Raw genomic sequence first — 19587 nt, forward strand, 5'->3', positions numbered from 1 at the left:
AGAATCAATAGTCCATTACAAAAACCTCGAGTAAAACTCAAAGATTGAAAATAACCATAATATCTCTTCATGTTTGTTATTATTATCATTTTTTGTTTACCAAAGTAAAATTAAAAATATAAGAAAAAAAACTGCTAAAAGTTTTTGTAAATTCAAAACAAATAAAAAGAATCTGGTAATTGGAAGAATCTTCAATTTTATTTACCTGTCTTGATGACTCCCTACGCGTCGCAATTTTTGCGCTCTTCGAGTCGATCGACGGATACGGCGATTCGAAAGCATTAGCTGTCGGTGTAGTTGTATCGGCCTTCCGTTTCACACCTTTCTTCATTTTGGCTGGTTGTTGAGGTGGTATCACTGCGTCGAGAGGGCCTGGTTGAGTACTATTTACATGGTATGCGGCTGCTGCAGCCGCATGTGCAGCTGCTGCTGCGGCTGCCGTGTTTTCCATTAAGTTGGAATTAACCAGACTACTAGCGGTCGTGGCGGGTGGTGCCCCACCAGTCGCCAAGCCACCACTCAGGGAATTGTGCGATGAATTTGTTCCAGAGGCTGGTCCTGCCGGTAATACATTGGCAGAAGCGCCACCAACTGCTGTTGAAGTTGCTCCTGCTGGGGTAGGTACTGCTCCGCTACCGGCTATGCCCGTCGGTAATGTGGAACCTGCAACTCCGGTTACTGTTGAGTTCTTTGTATTCCCAGAAGAATGATGTGGAACTCTGCCAATTTGCGGAACACTCGGCACTGATGTTGCACCTAATGGTGTTACTGGTCCACCAGCCGTCGATGATACAGCCATTCCACCACCCAGTGCCGAAAGGGGTCGTCCTCGACCCGCACTACTAGGCGTTGGCAGTAATCCACTACCTGGAGTCGCGGGTACTTTACCAGGAGCACGGGGTTTTTTCTTAGCACCCTTCGGCGTGACTGGCTCCAACTCTAGTTCTGGCTTTTGCATTGCCTCGATTTTAGTGAGAAAAAGTTTCTCTAGCGTCTGCGCCATAACCACGACATCTTCACCTGGCTTATTGTACACATAACAGTTTGTAAACATTGTATTGAAATCCTGAATGCACTCATTCGACGTCCAATAGTAGTTGTTTTCCAAACGCTTCTTTATTGTTCCCAGATCCATCGGCTGTTTGATAATCTTATGATAGTCGGGCAGGTTAAGTTTTTTCGCATCGACTGGCTGTTGGAATGGCCATGAGAATTGGTGTTTCCAAATTGATTTCATCACTGTCTTTATGATGTATTGCAGCTGGTTAGTATTGCGGCCGGGTCGATCAGGTGGTGGTACCGTCGGAGGCTGTACAATTCCATTGATTGGATCTACATACGGTTCATTGCGTGGTGGTGGCTCTTTGCTGCCACAACCGCCACCACTTGCGCCGCCACCTGTTGCGGCTACGCCGCTGTTGCTATTTGTGTCCATTTTGGGGAAGAAATTTTACTTTTTCTTAAATCTGTTGTCAGGGTAAAAAATTGGATAAACAAATACGTTCTCTTTTTTATGTAAATTTTAATTTTGAATCAAAGAAAAAATATTTCTTTTTTCTTTTGTATATTGTTCTTCTTTTTGAATTACTCCTTTTTCTTTATGGAATTTCTAAGCTTGTCGCCTATAGATGCAGTTTTGTTTTTTTGTAATTATTCCTACTTTTTATTTGGAGGAAGATTGTTTTCTTTATGCTTGGTTTGTTATTTTTTTTTGTTTTTAAATTACTCTTTGATGCGAATTTATCTTAAAGAAAATTAGCGAATATGGCGCTTTAGTTTTTGTGCTGGAGGCAGTTCGTCTTCCCAAAAAATGCTGCATTTTCAGATTTGACGCTGAAAAGTTAAATATTTATAAGCGTTTTTATTAATACACACTTTAGACTCATTTAATAAAAAAAAAGTACTTACCAGAATCAACTGATTCCAACAAATATTATCAGTCAACTATTCAGCAACATTGAAGCAAGAATATTTAGTGAATCTGTAAAGAAAACGATAACCTAAATTAGTAATTTATAAGAAAATATACAATTTAATGAGAGGAAATGTGTGAAGTCTTAACTTTAAAATGCATTAGGTAATTAAAATTAATTTATAATACAATTCTTACAACCTATGTATTCATAAATGATTTATAATATCAGTTATTGGAGCAGCAGTATTTACTATGTAGGTACAGTGCAATTATGAATTTCCTTAAAGAAAAAATATTCCAGAGCTTGTAAGAAGGCATCATTGGACCGTACTTCTCCAAATATGAGGTCGGCCTACCAGTTATCGTGAACACAGTTCTCTGTTACGAGATGGTAAAGGACTTTTAGTTCTTTAGAAACGACACAATGACTTTCAATGGCAATAATATAACACTTAGTGGCGATGCCAATTATCCGTCACAAACAGTGTGATTTAACACCCTTAGACATCTTTCTATGGGGATATTACAGATTTATCAGTTTTCCATAAAGCAACCAGAAAGCAGCAGTTAGATCGGTATGGAATAGGAATTATTAAAGCTGATTTACAATTGTAGCATCAGAATTACCTCAACGTATGGTTAAAAAAATAAAATAAATCGGTATCTGTTGAGAACTAGGGCTTAGTGACTTACAACTCTTAACAATTCCTGTGTGCGATTGATGTTGTCAGGAATGGAGGGGACCTACAGAATTACCCTTGGAGAATTTATCATTTCCGCGGAAGAGGCAGTACCCCTGAAAAAAAATCAAAGGGCACAGGCAGGGTTTGAACCCAAGATCCCTGGCATGACAGTCCAACGCACTTACCATCTGCCACGGGTACTTCGTATGGTTAAATTGCAAAAAAACAATGGACTGGTTCAGACGACATAAGGGACATGAAGGTAAGGAGAGTTTCTAGTATTTATTTGGACATATCTAACAAAAATGTTCTACCAATTAAGGCGGTCATCCCATGTGATGGGTTCAAAAAATCGATTTTTTTTTCATAAATTGCTAGATTAATATGTCTAAAATACGGTAGTAAAGGGATTTTTCAAAATTCGAAGTCGTTTTAAAGATACGACTTCGGGCTGTGTAAAAAAGATAAAACAAATAAAGGAATCGGTGGAAAAGGACCAGGTAAACTTATCGATAGTTATTCAGGAAATCTTTAATGAAGGTTTTAAAGGTAATTTGAAAGTAATGTCGGTTATGGAATGCCCGATAGGCCTCGAAGCCCATACTTATGTTGAGAATCGTGATGAAAAGCGAATCAGACGTTCTAAGCGGCGCCTAAGTGATACCGTTGAACAAGCCAGAATTGATTCAAGGGATGAACAATTTGCTTTGAAAGAGTTTCAAGAAGAAGAGGAAGAAATAATCTTTGGAGCAGGCATCGCCCAGTGAAAGGTTAGTTGATATTTTCATAGTTAAGAGGACTTGAAACTTTAAACGAGTTTTTCTCAAAACAGTTTTTTTTTTGTCAAACTTTCCTCCATCGTATCTCAAAAACGGCTTGACCAAATGATGGGATGGATTCAGCACACGTGAACGCATTGAATAAACTATCGACAAGCAAAAATTCCAAAAAAATCGATTTTTTTTGTATAGCAAAAAACAAAAAAAGTTAGTGATAGTTCATTCCATGCATTAAAGCTCACAGATCAAAACGCCGTTTACTTTTTTTTTTTAGATAAGCAATCACCCTGAATCGTGGAGGAAGTGCGAGCCTATTTTTACGAGGTGGAGTTGTTCTCGTGTGCTTAACAATATTTTTAATTCAAATTTTATATTTATTCTGTCGAACTATATTTATAAATGATATTAAACTTAGTAAAGTTGTATTTACTGCTCGTAAAAAAAAATTCCAAAAAATTCCTTAAAATATAGGCCGTCACATGGGGTGAGCCCCTTAAGATGACAGGGAAGTTAATCAAATTGTTATAAAGTCAAGTATACTCATGTTAAAATAATGACATCTGATCATGTTCTTTTCCTTGAAATAAAAGCTGAACTTTATTCTACACAATTCTATTGAATGATTCCTTTAAAAGGGTTTCTTGTTAAATTGGAAAAGAAATATTTAGTATAACTGATAACCATTGCTTGCTTAGAAAGTTTTTTAAAAACATTGATTGTTATTTGTAGTTTTTGAACGATCAACTAAAGGTAGAGGTCAGTGAAGTAAAATTCCCAGTTAACCGTTTAGAGACTTCTAAAAAAATTATTTGGCTGTAAATGAAACCTTGATGCTACAACTTGTACCACAATATCTACCCATTGTAGGTATTTTGAATAAGATCTTCCTTTTTTTCAAAAACTAAGTACTAAACGAAAATTTTCTCATTTCAAATTACTTTTTTAAACTTTGATAAAGCAGTTGTCAGAAATGTACGAACATAACCAATGTACGAATACATGATAAAAATGAATACATATTTGATTTTAGATATTCCTTAGCTGATAAATTAAAAATTCATCTATACTTTAGAAACCATTTAAAATTAACAACTTGTTGATAATAACCTAAAAACAATAAGAATATATTACGCGCAAATTAAAACATAGACAGGCTGGTACACCTCCCAAAAACCATATAGATATGTGCCTATGTATGTAATATATTTTTGTTTTACTTTCTTTTTGTTTTCATCTATCTATTTTTTTTTTGTTCAAATTTGTTTTTATTGCTTTCCTTTTTTGTGTTTGTTTCTATTTGCACATCCAATATCAGGTGCATTGGAAGAACGAACTAACGAACGAACGAACAAATGGGAAACAATTGTGAGCCTACTTTTCGAGTAATACCTATATTTATTATATTACCATCGTCTTTCGTCTATGACTCAACTTGACTCTCACTAAATGCAGTGGGGAATTGGAATTGGAATTGGAATCGGAATTAAATATGTGCGCAGCATCAGAAAAGCATTGAAAAAACAGAAATCGTCGACGCTAAAGCAGTAATGTGTGGTGAAGCGAGGACGACCTAGAAAAGATATTTCTTTTTTTCTTTCGGATACATACACATTTTTGTGGCTCTCTACTTTGATACTCTAATTCGTAGTCGGTTTCTGTATACCAACGATAGCGACGACGACGATGAGATGATGACAAAACCTACGTCATCTCAACGAAATTGTGAAATCGAATGGAGGAGACCAATGACGAGCATATGTGTTGGGGATTCCCTGTTCTGCTTGTAGAAATATTTGGATTTTAGAGCGAGCAGCAGCAACAAGGTTTTGATATTAATTTTAAAAAACGTATTATAATATAATTTATATATAGTTTCTATATTGTAAAATGCGTTTTGTGTATATAAATAAATACATAAGTTACAAATTATATGACTGTTTATGGTACGTAGAACTTTTAAGAACAAACTTGATGTGATGTCAAACTGTTCTTGATTCCTTTCTATTTGATAATTACAAAAAAAAACAATCGCCGACAGGTACCTATAGTAAAAGCTGCAATTATCAAAATTTGATCATACATTTGCCTCGTATGACTTTTTTAAAAATTGTAATTTTTGTAATTTGTCTGAAATAGTTATAATTATTAAATACAGTGGTGGTCCAGTATAAGGAATGCCGATATAACGAATGATCGATATTACGAACACTTTTTTCAAGTCCGTTAGGTATTCTATATAACGAACAAAATAACGAATTTCAGAGAGCAAACAAAAAATGGCTCCAAGTTCAAATGAGGAATTTGAAGAGGAGGATGATATCTCTCTATCAGCTCTCCATAATCAAGACGGTATGATCGTTGTAGCAAATACGGTGGCTCTTATGAGAAATACTTTCCCAGAGGTAAACACAATTTTAATTTGCAAAAACTGTTTTGCAAGCTATGAAGTCTTACAAAATTTTATCAGACTAAATTCACTACACATGATGTGGAGTCCTGGAATGATGCATATCGAGTAATCCTTGAACACGAAACTATTGATAGGAACAATGTTGAAGAAATCAAATTTGTGGATTATAATAGTGATGAAAATGCTAGCTCAGAAACTAAAGTTCAAAGAATGAGTCATCACGAAGCTTTCCGAAATTTTGACAATTGCATCCAATGGGCAGAGAAAAATGGAATTGAAAATTCTAAAGTCTTAGTTTTAAGAAGGTTACGGGCAGAGGCATTCAATAATAACATTCAACGCCCAAAACAACAAATGCATATTAACGATTTTTTTTCTTAAATGGGTACAAATATTTGTATGTATTATTTATGTACATAATTTGAACAAAACTAATACAAGTATATTCCTTTAATGTTTCGTTATATGTAAATGAAGTTCTATATGTATGTTTTTTCATTTCTATTAAGTGAAGTATGTAATTATTTTTTTTTTATGAAGTTTGAAATAAATTAATGAAAAATACAAATATACTTTCTATTAACCTAAAGATTTGTATGAAAAAAATGTTTCGATGTAACGAATTGACTCTGGACATTATATCGTTCGTTATACTGGACCACCACTGTATTACCCATAATATAATTATGTATTTTTAAAAATAATTGAATTTTGTCTTCTGTATTTGGCTTGAACCAGGTTGTAACTTTAGACCCAATATCATTTTCATTTCCATATCAAGTCATTGTTATGATTTCTAAGAAAATTCACAATAAATCAAAACCAGTGGGTCAAGTGACTTACAATTATCAACGATTCTTGGGTGCGATAATCTCAGAAATGAGGGAACTTTAGTTTTTTATTTGAATCCGAAGTTTTTCTTTGAGGATTTGTTAATCCCACAATGCTTAAAAATTCATGGCAACAAACTGCCATAGAATTGATTTATTTGATTTAGAGTTGTTAATGCCACTGTACTACACGGTTGATGGAGTAAAAAGAAGAAAAAAAGAAACAATTTTACTTTTACAATCGCCTTAAAATATGAGTTATTCCGTAATTTCTAAAACGATATTCGTTTATTTTAAAATGAGATATGTAGGTATAATTTACTGGAATGTCATAGATTACTAGTTTAACAAAGAAAGTATTGAATATTTTCTTGAAACACAACAAACTTAAAGCTGCAAGTGCCCTGACCAACGAATAATTCTTAGCCACTTATTTTTGTGTATTCATAAAATATTGTTTTTCATTTTAATTTAGAAATAAAAGAACACGTGTTTCAGAAGCATTAACTAAACTGGAAAAAATAATCAGAAAGTTTACTTTTTTTATGATTGGATCACACATGACCTACTTAGGTTTCCTTTGCATTTTTAATTGTTTGTTTCTATAAAACACCTAAATACATATTATATAACTAAGAACTAGAATTTATTGAAAATTCATGATCGACTTGGATCGTCTATCATATATTTACATATGAATGTATATACCTATGATCCAACCAGATATTTGAAGTCATATATGACCCGTCAAAAAGGACGCATGGTACTGCTCACACCATCCGCAACTGATCATCATTAAAAACCAATTAAACTTATAATGTTAGTCTCAGATAGAAAATTTAAAAATATACTTTAAAATTTAACTAAATACCTATGCAGAGCCCGTTCTGTGCTCGCAAATTTTTATCAATGTCATATCTCGTTCTCCAAATTGTGCAAAATAACCATAATTATATTTGAGCTTATAAAAAAAAGCCCTATAGGGGGGTATGACCCGCCATAGAGTGAAGCTTACAGCAATTGTAAGGTTTTTGGGTTTGCTAGCATTGTTTACACACAATAGCACTATGGTTTCCAAACAGTTAACAAATATGGGGTCGTTTCAAAGAAGGGTCAGTGAAATATTCTATGCACTTACGTCAAATTAATAAACTGGAATAATAAACTCTTTAGGTCTAAAAGACTATCCCATGAACTTTTTTTTGTTTGGTTATTCATGGCTTGATTCTTATTCAGAAGTTTTGGAAACCCAAGGAATAAAGGTGGAAAATACGTTTTTCATTTATAAGGCCCGCAATATTTTAAGTCAAAAAAAGTTTTATCTTCAGACATGGACATTAAAATAGACACAGAGACAGTTGCTAAGAGTAAAACCAAATTAAAACAACAACGTGCATTAGAAGTAGTCTTAACCGTTATCAAATAAAAATTTAGACTTTCTTATGCAAAATAACATGGGTTGTATTTTTTTTGCTTGTTGACTGTTTGGAGATGAACCATTCTTTAGGTAGGACTGTGTTTTTGGTGGACATTCAAATAGAAACACATTGGAACACAAACCTTAATATTTCGCTAGTATCTAATTGTTTTTACTTTTATAAAACAATACGTTCACTTTAGGAAGTAAATTTAGATTATTTTAATAATATTACAACTAATTCTGAGGAAATCACGGGTCGCGGCAAGCATTGTTTCCTACAAGAGAAAGCTTACATTTTAGTTCTACAAAGTGGGGGAAAATCTTTGAGGGAAATAGCCAGAATAATGAGCAGATCTCGCAAGTTGATTGCAAAAGCAATTTGACCGCTGACAGCCAAAAAATAGAGGATGGAAACCAAGCAAAACAACCCCAAGAGAAGACTGAAAGATACTTTGTGCCTCAAAACAAAAGACACTAACACGTCTTCAAGGGAAATACAAAACAAACTTAAGCTTCCAATAACTTTCACAACTATTCGTATAATACTTGTTGAAGCTGACTTGCTCAGAAGGATCGCAAGAATGGTGTCCTTTCGAAGGAAAACAAAATATAGCAACGCGGTTTAAATTCGCCCACGATCATTTTGATTGGAGTGGGCCAAAGGGACAAAAGTGGAGGAATGTTTTGTGGATGGACGAAACTAAGATTAATTTGTTCGGAAGAGTGGGCAGACAGTTGGAAGGCTTAAATTTAAAGAACTGAATCCCAAATACATCCAGAATGGTGGCGGCAATATCATACTTTGGGGTTAATTTTCTTGGTATGGCGTTGGAACAAAACATTTGCTTGAGGGTAAAATGGATCAAAATATGAAGGTGAATATTATGAAGGATACGATGCTGCCTTATGCGGACGAGAAACTGCTTTTCAAATGTGTTCTACAGCAAGATAACGACCCTTAGCACACATCGCAATCTGCTCAAAAGTATTTTAAGGACCAAAAAATCAGCGTGTTGAAGTGTCCATCCTAATTGCCTGACTTAAATCCCATAGAAAATGTTGGGAGAGATTTAAAATGCGCGGTTGGGAAACTTTTAACTATTAATTAAACCGAACTGTGGAGGATGGTTCAACAGGAGTGGTACAATATTTCAATTGACAGATACAGCCCAATATTTGACTCAATGTCCAACAGATGTCACATTATAATTAAATTTAAGGCCAAGCTACCAGATATTAAAATAATTTTTAAATCAAGAATAGCTTTGTATTTAATTTTTTTTTTTTAATCTTTGCATCTATTTTAATGCCTAAATGGTTGATTTTGACATTTCTTCCCCGTTTTTTGGTCAGTGTTACCATACTTGATTTTTGTTGTTGACCAAACTCGCCCAACCCTAAATCCTAGATTGACCTCTTACATACCAAGCTGTTAGTACGCCGTACTGTCAATTAAAAAAAAACTTGTTTTAGGCTACAAAAACGAAATACAAAAATGGGAAAAAAGGCAGGGTTAAGTTCGAAAAAGAAAATATTTTTGTATGACTTAAAGGTGTTTCCCCGCATTAGTACTTAAAACATGTTTTATTCAGACCCCTACCTAAATGTAAAATAAAAGTCAGAAGGAAATTCGTGCTGCGGCAATGGAAAGTCGCCTCATATTATGAATCAAAAAAAGCACAAGGTAATACAGGACTCTGGGTAGGACTCTAGGGTTAAAGCGGTTTTCTAAGTCTCTTTCTAGCTTCCTATTGAAGAAAATGATAATTCTTTTTCCATCTTTTCTGCAGTCAATAAACATTTCAATTCATATAGATAGGTATGTAGGTAGATACATACAAATTCAAAATTCAACTTCATTATCATAATAGGTACTAGGCTGACCTGCATATTATTCCATAAGGAAAATTGATCTTTTTATTTACAAAATACCGAATTAAATCAATGAGGGTGGTTAAAAAACATACAAAAATCTTTTTTATTTAATAACTAAATCTTGAAAAACAAAGCCATGTTTGAGTGATTTCTTCATTATCTTTGACGATTTATTTTGTTTTTGTATTAATTAGTTGGGTAGGTATAAACTTTCTCTTTTCCAGTGAACATATATGTAGGTACACAAAATATAAGATTGCACTTAGCACAGACATGTATTTAGGTATGTATGAAATATATGTACACTGTACATATATGTAGGTACCAAATTATTGCGCCAGTACCCACCTAAAACTTCAAAAACAAATATATGTAAATTGATCTTTCGTCGTTAATTAATTTTACATATTTTTTCAGCGAACTCAACAAATTATGTTTTCTCTCAAATCAAAAATTTAACAAAGAAATTCATCCAATCAGGCCAAATTGGCATTGGCAAAGCCAACGACAACGGCAGCAAATACAACTCACTTTCGAAACTCATAAAATTAATTTTGCGCGCCAAATGTTTCAGCCACAACCGGAATTTTTCATTTTGTGCAGTTTATTTTTTGATTATTTGCGAGTATCTTATACTTGTTCAACTATTTATTTATAATAAGCCGGTGAAAATATTTCTTTTTCTTTTTTGCAGTTTATATTTTTTAGAATGAGGGTATTATTGTTGTTTGCAAATATCCACAGTACAAGGCAGGCACAAGAAACAGGAAAACTTTTTTTTTTCTTTAAAGCAAACACAAAATTATCTCTAAATCTTCTCCAGTCTCCACCAACGAACGAAGACGAACGACAATGCCAAGAAATCAGAGTCAGAGTGAGACCGACTAAATTCATATATACAAGACAGAAGAAGAGATAAAATTTGATCATTTCACCATCACCATATATCAAGGGGAAAGCAAGACAAAAGTGTGTTCACCAAATGCGACGTTGACAGTTTTCTTTTCAACAGAAACAGCAAAACACATTCCATTACCATTGATTGAAATGGAAATGCAAAGTGTTTCCTTTTATTGAATAGTCAGAGGTAGAGATTGAAAGAAAATAAAGAAAAAACAAAATATTTGTGTCTGTTTATACACTCTGAAAAACTATTCGACATTTATTTTTAATAAAACAAAAATTATGTATCTGTAATGTTAATTGAGAAAAACTCGTACAAGTTTTCACGGAGGGGATACCCACCAGCTTAAAATCATTCTGGAAAAACAAGATGCACAGCGGAGCACCTAATAGTTGGGTCGCTTTTGGTCGACTCGCATTCGCACTCTCACAGTCGCTGTCTGTCGCACACAAAACGATAACGATAAAACACTTTTTGGCTCTTTTTAATAAACGGGAAACGGCATAAGCCAACACCACTACACACGTGTGCCTCTTTGCTCTGCCTCCCTTATTTCTTTTTCATTTGCATTTCACGTTCAAGTTTTATCTCTGTCTGACGCACAGCAATAAACACAAAATGCACATACAAAACCAATAATGGTGGAGCGAGCAAAGAGATTAAGGGATAGAGAGTACAGTAATCAAGAAATGACTGAAGAAAATTTTCTTCCTTTACTCGCACTTTTTTTCAAGACTTTTTGCACACAAAACAAAACAAAATTTGACAACTTTAAGCAAAATACATTCTCCAGGGCCTAAATTATGTTCTTTTGTCAAATTTTTCACACTTTTTTCCCAAATAATTGCTTTATTTTTAATTTGAAAATGCGCTAAAGCAAGAGCGAGATTTTTTGCTTTCCCGACAAACCTCGATGATGGATGATTTTTTGCCTTCTTCGTCTTCATGTTCGTTCGTTCTTCCTTTCGTTCATCAACCCAAATATGGCGGTCAACTTAACGAAACTTTTGTTGGATAGAGCAGGATCAATATAACAAAACTTCTAAAATCTACCAAAGTAACTATTTCCATCTCTGTCACCGTAGCCATGGCCGTCGCCTTTCGCCGTAACCCAAAAAAATAACGATGGATGACGGTGACTGTGTGAAGTGTGACAGACTAAACTATTGACAAACGCGGCGAAACCAAAAAGAAAAAGGAAGTGCATTCACAAATATAATTGATTTTTCCATTACCTTTAGTCGTCTGGATTATGTGTTTTGAGTCATGTATCTACTATCGTCAACAAATCCAAAGTCAAATGTACTTCTTCTGCTTGTATATTGTATTTCCACCGGCTTATTTTTACTCTATTTTCTTCACTTCACGTTTATATTACAAAACAACAGCAAGAAACACAATTTTTTTTCATATTTCCCTCTCAACCATACCACTGGGTATTGTATATTTTTGTCCTCTCTTTCGCTTTTGAACTTGTCTTTCACGGCGAAGGAGGCGAGATTCAAACCAAAGGCAAAAAAAAAACAAAGGGGAAGAGTGAACAGCGGCGACGGCGAGGCGAGGCAAGGCGAAAAACGATTTGAAGAGGGGCACACAATATTTTTTTCGTTTCCTTTTTCTTTCTGCACACGATTTTCAATTGTATTTTTCGTGCTTAAATCACACACAAAACTTAAAAACTTTATTAAATTTTCACGCACCAAACACTTAACTTTAAGTTTTTCATAGATTTATTAATATTTTCGCGTTTTTTCCGGGAAAAATTAAATTAAATCTAGAGGTAACGTGAAGAGACGCGCGTATCCCGTGAACTAGCAAGCCGTCAAATAGCTATAGCAAATACATCCGCGCACACAAAGGCAAAAGCAAAGGCACACCAAACCAACACACATAACCCAGCGCGATTAAATGTATATGAAAATGCGGCAGATTGACAAGGATAGCAATAGTGAATAACAGTCTTCTCTTCTTCCATATACTCTCTTTCTTTTTCGTTCACTCTCAAGTCTCAAATTATAAGCGCGACCACGGCCAGTCTTTGGAGCGGAGGTGGCGCTGGTGACAAAATGGCTGATTTTTTTAGAAGTTTTACGAATTACAATCGAGCTAGGTGTGTTATTTGACAAATAATAGCGGATGAAAATTTTCCCAATGGAAAATCCTGCAAAAATGATTTAAATTAATGTTTCTACATGGATTTTTGGTTCATTTAAATTAAAAGTATGGTGCGAAAGAAATTATTAATTTTTTTCATTTTGTTAAGAAAATGCCAGCATACATTTCAAGGCTTCCACCATATTGGATTGGAAATGGAATATTGGCAGACCGATATTTCTGTTCTGAATCTGAGTATACATGCTTGCTTACTGCTTTTTCATGAAGTGCACATTTTATTTTATTTTTGTTTTTACTCTAGTTTTTGTTGGAAAGTATTAAACAATCTCTACACATTGAATGGTTTGTTCTGAAATTGTAGGATTTATAATGTTATTTTTGTTTTTCTATCTATACGTGTTTAAATTGTTTTCACCATAATTTTTTTCGAACAGAAAATGAGAAAACGTTTACTTTTCCACAACAAAAATCGTTTCGCTGGAGTAGTAAATGTATTGGTGGGCACGTAACAGAAAGTCGTCTGGCTGTAGACAGCGACGGCGAAAAAAGGGGATATGAATGCGATGGAACGCGTTGTTGAAAGTACTAGACGAATTGGCAAGCGAAGGAAGTGTTCATAAATTGTGTTTTTGATAGTGACGAGCAGCAGAATGGTTTAATGGAAATGTTCAACTCTAGTTAAATAGACACAAGCTACTGAAATCTCTCGCTTGAACTAACCACGTATTTTCTGCTCAATAAAATTGAAAGAACAAAAAGACTTCGGGAACTGAACAATATAAATTTAGAAAATGTCAACTATTGATATTTGACATTTCTATTTATGATGTAAAATGTTTAGAATTGTATTCAATCAATTTAAGATTAAGAATGTTTGTTGGTGGTTTTGAAAAATCAAATTAAAAAAAAATGCATGCTGTCTCTAAAGCATACTCTACTCCAATGTCACTTGGCAATAGTACTTGTCAGTAATTAATATATTCCGTGTACATTGACTGCTAGAAGCTAACATCAAGTCGGTGACATCCATTCCTTAACGTTTCTAGCCCTTGTGTAGGTTTAGCGGAAATATGTATTTTGATTTTTGTATTTCGTCAAACTTTATAAATAAAAGATGTCCTTGGTTTCTTTGAAACAAATTATTGAATAAAAATTAATTATGATGTTTACAACTGAACCTATAAGAGGGAATAAGAATCGAATAGCAGTCCATATCTAGTATGTCAATTTCGATATATTATAAAATATCTTCTGTTGAGTTATGATTTTTTCTACGAAGCTTAGTGTTTTTCCTCCTCTTATCTTGATCTCGCAGTAATAAATAAAACTTAAATAACAACGTATTTTACAATTGATAGTAAATATCAAAAAAAGAGAAGTCTGAAAACTCAGTATTATTATTTATAGCCTTTTTACATCAAACCCAAAACCGAGTTTTCGGCAAAATGTTTTCGAAAACCCGAAAATCGTTCACACCTAACATTTACATGTTTTCATTTCACATTTAAATTTGTTAAACACCGACTGTCAAATTTTGTATTAAACAAATATGTGAGTTTTGTTCTTCTCAAATTATTTGTGAAAATAAAATGAATTCTAACCAATTCAAATTGATCTTAAAACATAAAAAGAAAGTTGAACAAAATATGAAGATTTTTTCATTATCTCAAGCCTCTATCATAAAAAAACGTAGTTTTCTTTTCCAAATCCTGGAACTTCGAAAGAAAAGAAGAGCTTCAATATTTTATGCAGGTACTTACCAGCACTTTTTGGGAACGTACAATATAAGTAAACTATGAATTGTATTTTAAACAACATTTCAGAATGAGCCGCAGAACTTTCGAAATACTCTGCAATGTACTAAAGGACCTGGAAATGCAAGACACAAACTTTAGCCTTATGAAGGTACTTATCAAGTTGATTTTCAGAAAGACAAAGATCTATACGAGCGAATGGGATCCCATTATTGAGTTGTTTAACCAACCTTCGATACTAACATACAACAAACTGCCAGTCTTTGCCGTCAATGCATATCAGCACAGACAAGGTCGAAACACTAGCTCGTCTCAAAGAGCTTCAACTAAAGTTGTGGGTTCGGTTGGAATGGGCTCACGACATGAACCAACAAGAACTACAAGCTCACTTGGATGCAGCAATCATTTTTGTTCACTTTAATCTCCTACACAAATGAACTTATCGCCTTTCTCATATCTTCCAAACCCTTGTAATTGAACGGTGTTGCCGCAAAGTCTTTCTTCAGGCAGTAAGAGAAAGCATCAAACATATTTGTGGCGACGAGTTCGAAGACGCATCCCTTGGAAACGTCAATACGAACGATGAGCAAGTCTTCCTCGTCTTTGAGGTCGTCAAGCCAGTAGCCATAGTGAATTCCGGTTCCTCGCTTAACAAAGAGCGTTTGAAACTCTGGAGGATCATGCCGCCAGTGCCGCTAATAGTCATGGGGCCTTTTATTCTCGACTTTTTTTGTTGCCAAGCATCTTCCCCAAAGTGTGGTTTTTTGTTTTTTTTCTCTTCCATATTCTGTAAATAAAAAACAAAAAGCAATAATTCTTATTTTGTAAGGAAATTGTTTAAATAATCAGCTGTTTTGTTTTGGGCGCTGAATGTTTCAAAAGGTTTTGTTTGTTTAGTTCAACATAGAATTGCTACTAGTTTTACGAGAAATTTTATATAAAACTTGTGGTTTACCAAAATTGTATGGGAAAACTTGAGTTTTCGGTATAGGTTTTCGTCGAAGACCGATAAATTTGCGAAAACCGGGTTTTCGACTTGGTTTGAAAAGCCTATTAATATATGTCTGTTTACAATATATGGTAATTTTTTCCCAATTTTATAGTGCACTCTAAGTTTGATTATTGGTAGAGCCCATTATGTTTTGACGTCTTCAATTTTTATCCCTGATTCTGTTTAAACAGAGAATAACAAATTAACTTCTTTAAGGATGCAACTATGTCTGATTGAAGATGCTTTCTTATTGCTTTTCCAACCTTTTTGGTTTTCAAATAAGTTACCTTTTGTCATTGTAATACTCTCATTATTTTCAGACATTCTTCATTGTGCTAGAAAATTTCTCATCCAGACGTCTTAAAATAATTTTTAATGAAAAAATTAAATTGGACAGCCCACCGAACGTGACTTTTAATTTCAGTTCGTGAACACATTCATTTCGCAACTTCGATTTCGATATTGTCTTCATTCGCATTCGCCATTTTCTAGTTTTGTACACGTTCGAAATATTCAACACACATTTTTCCGTCGCAAATTAATTTTCTTTTTCGGCCATTTATTTCCAAAAACCAAAATATATACATATATATAATATATGCTTAAATATATAATCATTTTGGCAGGACTTAACTAAAACAATCAAAGAAACCCGCAAGGATTCTTGTGTAAACTGTGAACTGTAAACTTTCACTTTCAATCATCACAAATAAGATAAAATGCCCAAAGGTAAATACGTAAACCACAAAGGACGTAGCCGTCACTTTACCAGCCCCGAAGAGCTGCAACGTGAAGATGACTCGGACAAGACCGACGAAGAATCTGAAAACGAATCCGGTTCGGGTGGGTCGGACGAATCAAGTTCCGAAGACGAAAATGCCAAAGGCAAGGGAGTATCAAAACTTATCGAAATCGAAAACCCCAACAGAGTACGAAAGAAGGCGGTTGTTAAAGTAACCACAGTAGAGGAGGAAGCAAAGCCAGAATTGACACGTCGCGACCGCCAAGAGCTGGAAAAGCAAAAAGCCCGCGCACACTACCAAAAGATGCACGAGCAAGGTAAAACTGCCCAAGCTCGCGCCGATCTAGCCCGATTAGCAATTATTCGTCAGCAGCGAGCTGATGCCGCTGCAAAACGCGGCACTCCACCAAAAAAGGCTGATGACCAAAGCCAGCCTGGCACTAGTAAATCGGATAACCCGACAACGACGACCAAGTAGGACCAAATCCTGACACTGAATTCTCGGATTTCCTCCAGCTTGAAATAAATATTATTAATCTAATTGTTATTGCTAGAGCTAATTTTAGTAAGTTTTAGTTCTCAAGAAATTTTTGTATTTCCTCTGCAATATTAACGCAAAAAAAAAAAAGAATAAGAAATGATCCAAGTAAAGGTAAACTTAGTGTGTGACACTAGGGTTTCGAAGTAATGTACTTTTGTCTTTTTATTTATCTATGGACTAGAACCTTATAGGTTGAGAAGAGGCTCTCAACCTCTATACTGGACCAAAAACACTAACCTTTCATGATTTAAGGATCAATTTCGTTATCAACCACCGAGGCTTGAAGGAAAGTCTTTATCTGATAAAAGAGCTTCTTGGTTCGGTCTTAGCACGGATATTTTGTAGCTATCTTTAAACAAAGACTTGTCATTCAAATTAAAAATGTCAATTTCTCTGGAATACTCATCACAATCGAAGAAATAAACAATTATTCTAGATTTTTTAGAAATACATTTATTTACAAAACACCCCAAGCCTCTTCGAACGCAGTACACAGTTTAGTACAAGCTATTGCAGCAGACAGAGGGTAGTTACTTATAGAAAATAGTCCTTCAGTATAGTCACTCTTAAGATTTCCATGAGCAAATGCTCCAACAACCAAGACGATTGGTTCATCTTCCTCTGTGGGTACCAAATCCTTACATGAATTAACTAGCTTTCCAGAGAATGACATGGCCAACTTCTTACAGCCTACAGGCAGATGATCTGTGATCGGATTCTTTATCACTTTCATCAGTTTCACAGACGTGTCATTGGCACGAACCGAGAATTTATGAAGCAACTGTACCATGAGGCCGGCAAAGCGTTTGAATGTTCGCGGTATTCTTGTTTGGGGATTAATTTCGATGAGGACATTGCGTTCTGTTTTAATATAGACCTGAAGCAAGCCGGCTCGATTAAGGGGCGAATCGAAAAGCATCAACAAGCATTGGTGAACAATGTCAGGGCGACAGGAACCGGGATCACGGTTGTTTTTCCTCATTATACCTGCATGGTCATCACAGTTAAGCAGCTCGAATGCACTTCCCATCTAAATAGAGCAAAAACCATTTAATATTGCATCAAGAAAAGTTGTTTAAATAGTCAATTACCTTAACAGTTTCCAGCTGGGCACCTTCGAGTACGATAATCAAGCGTTTTTCCATGGCTCGAATGTGACTGGTAACCAAATGCTTCTTTGTGAAATCAAATTCGTTGTCATCTTTAATAGGTTGAGCCTTACGTTTTATACCTTTACCTTTTCCACCCATTTTAATTTTATTTATTAGTTGTTATTTTTGTGCTTAAAAGAATTTACTCATGAAGCAGGCAAAATACTTAAATACGATAAAATCTAAATTTTTGTTATGACAAATTGACACTTATATTCGAAAAACAATTCGAGCAAGCACACGTGCAACAAGCTGATTTCGAAAAAGTCCGTTCAAAAATACTATCACATAATTACTTTGTGTTGGAACCACAAGAATGTCTTTATTTAAAAAAAAAATAGAAAAGACTTACCACCATTGACGTACTATACACAGCATAGAGTAAATATATTATAATATATTTCCTCTATGATACACTAGTGGTGTGAATTTTCCATACAAAATTTGAATGGTTCCACTTCAAATTAGCTACACTAGCCCTTCCTGTCACAGTGGCAAAAAAAGTTATGAAATATTTAGCGACATCTGTTTGTATTTAGTTGAGATAAGCTTTTTCTAAATCAACAAAAAAGTAAACAACAGATTCACCGTTTCTAATGTCAAATGTGACATTTGAAGTTGCTCATGGCAAGACATAATTTGCCCAGTCAAAAAAACAATGGACGAATGAGATTGCGGAAGAGAAGATTAGATTTTACTCTTTTGGAGCCTCAGGGTTAGAATTTTGTTGACAGCTTTCTTAAAAAATCTGTCATTGCAGAAAAACTGATAATTGACAATGAATATCAAACACTGTCAATAGAGAGTTCATTTTTCAAATTTTGAAATCAAAATCAGCTGTTTATTGAAGACGATTTCATCATTAAAAATTCAAACATTTGATACAAGAAAAGTTACGGTTTTAAAAAAAGTATTTTTTTAGTAAAAAAAATTCTGCACTTTATTAGCTTCATTTTAACATTTAATTTAAAAACTTTATTTATCACTTTTACATGTCTAAACAACACTTAAGCTTATTTTTTACCAAATGGGAAAACTATCAATCACATTTATCAAAGTTGGGAAGATAAATAGTTTTCACGTCAAAGCAAATGTTACACAATATCAAATATTTCCCTAGTGTGCAATTTTTAGCTCGAATTAAAAGTGCCAAGCAATTTATCAGTCCGTTAAATTTTGACAGCAATGTACACAATGAAACAAAAATATAAAATTTAGCTGGGCAACGGCCTAGTCACTGATAAAGCTTCGGTTCCCATTGATCACCGAGATCAAGCATCAGTGAGCGTGGTTAGTAGAAAGATGGGGGACCGTCTCGAAACCTACCGCGTGCTGTTGTCATGTGTTCTTTCTTTCTGTTGTTCTTTCTCTTCTGTCCTTCTGTCTTGTATTAATGTTTGTGTTGTTATCACCTTACATAGCCTAGTTGCTCAAGGTGCTGTGTTCTCTACTCTGTACATTTATGTGCAGAGTAGTG

At 34.5% G+C, this 19587-nt stretch overlaps 3 protein-coding genes across 9 annotated transcripts in view; 1 reads left to right on the top strand and 2 right to left on the bottom strand.

Annotated features, from left to right (window-relative positions):
• The window catches only part of LOC129939794 (homeotic protein female sterile-like), a 56582-nt gene extending 43143 nt beyond the window's left edge, over positions 1 to 13439 (bottom strand). Inside the window, exons 1-5 of one of the 7 annotated variants that reach the window (XM_056047941.1) lie at positions 13347 to 13439; positions 13095 to 13280; positions 12052 to 12977; positions 1909 to 1981; positions 206 to 1833 (exon numbers count right to left, since the gene is read on the bottom strand). In XM_056047941.1, coding sequence (XP_055903916.1) covers positions 206 to 1435 — 1230 coding nt within the window. In that variant the 5' untranslated portion in view covers positions 1436 to 1833; positions 1909 to 1981; positions 12052 to 12977; positions 13095 to 13280; positions 13347 to 13439. The other 6 variants (XM_056047945.1, XM_056047940.1, XM_056047946.1 and 3 more) reach the window with 6 other exon arrangements.
• Positions 13440 to 16146: 2707 nt separating this feature from the next.
• LOC129941089 (28 kDa heat- and acid-stable phosphoprotein-like) lies at positions 16147 to 17110 on the top strand. The gene has a single exon (XM_056049634.1). The coding sequence runs from the start codon at positions 16396 to 16398 to the stop codon at positions 16894 to 16896; it is 501 nt and encodes a 166-aa protein (XP_055905609.1). The 5' UTR covers positions 16147 to 16395; the 3' UTR covers positions 16897 to 17110.
• A 276-nt stretch (positions 17111 to 17386) lies between these two features.
• On the bottom strand, positions 17387 to 18320 carry LOC129941088 (ribosomal RNA small subunit methyltransferase NEP1). The gene is made up of 2 exons (XM_056049633.1): positions 18051 to 18320; positions 17387 to 17989 (listed from the first exon to the last, which is right to left on the bottom strand). Exons 1-2 carry the CDS (start codon positions 18207 to 18209, stop codon positions 17417 to 17419), a joined length of 732 nt encoding a protein of 243 aa, XP_055905608.1. The 5' UTR covers positions 18210 to 18320; the 3' UTR covers positions 17387 to 17416.
• Positions 18321 to 19587: the final 1267 nt, after the last annotated feature.

Source organism: Eupeodes corollae, chromosome 1, assembly GCF_945859685.1.
Source record: "Eupeodes corollae chromosome 1, idEupCoro1.1, whole genome shotgun sequence".
Lineage (NCBI taxonomy): Eukaryota > Metazoa > Arthropoda > Insecta > Diptera > Syrphidae > Eupeodes > Eupeodes corollae.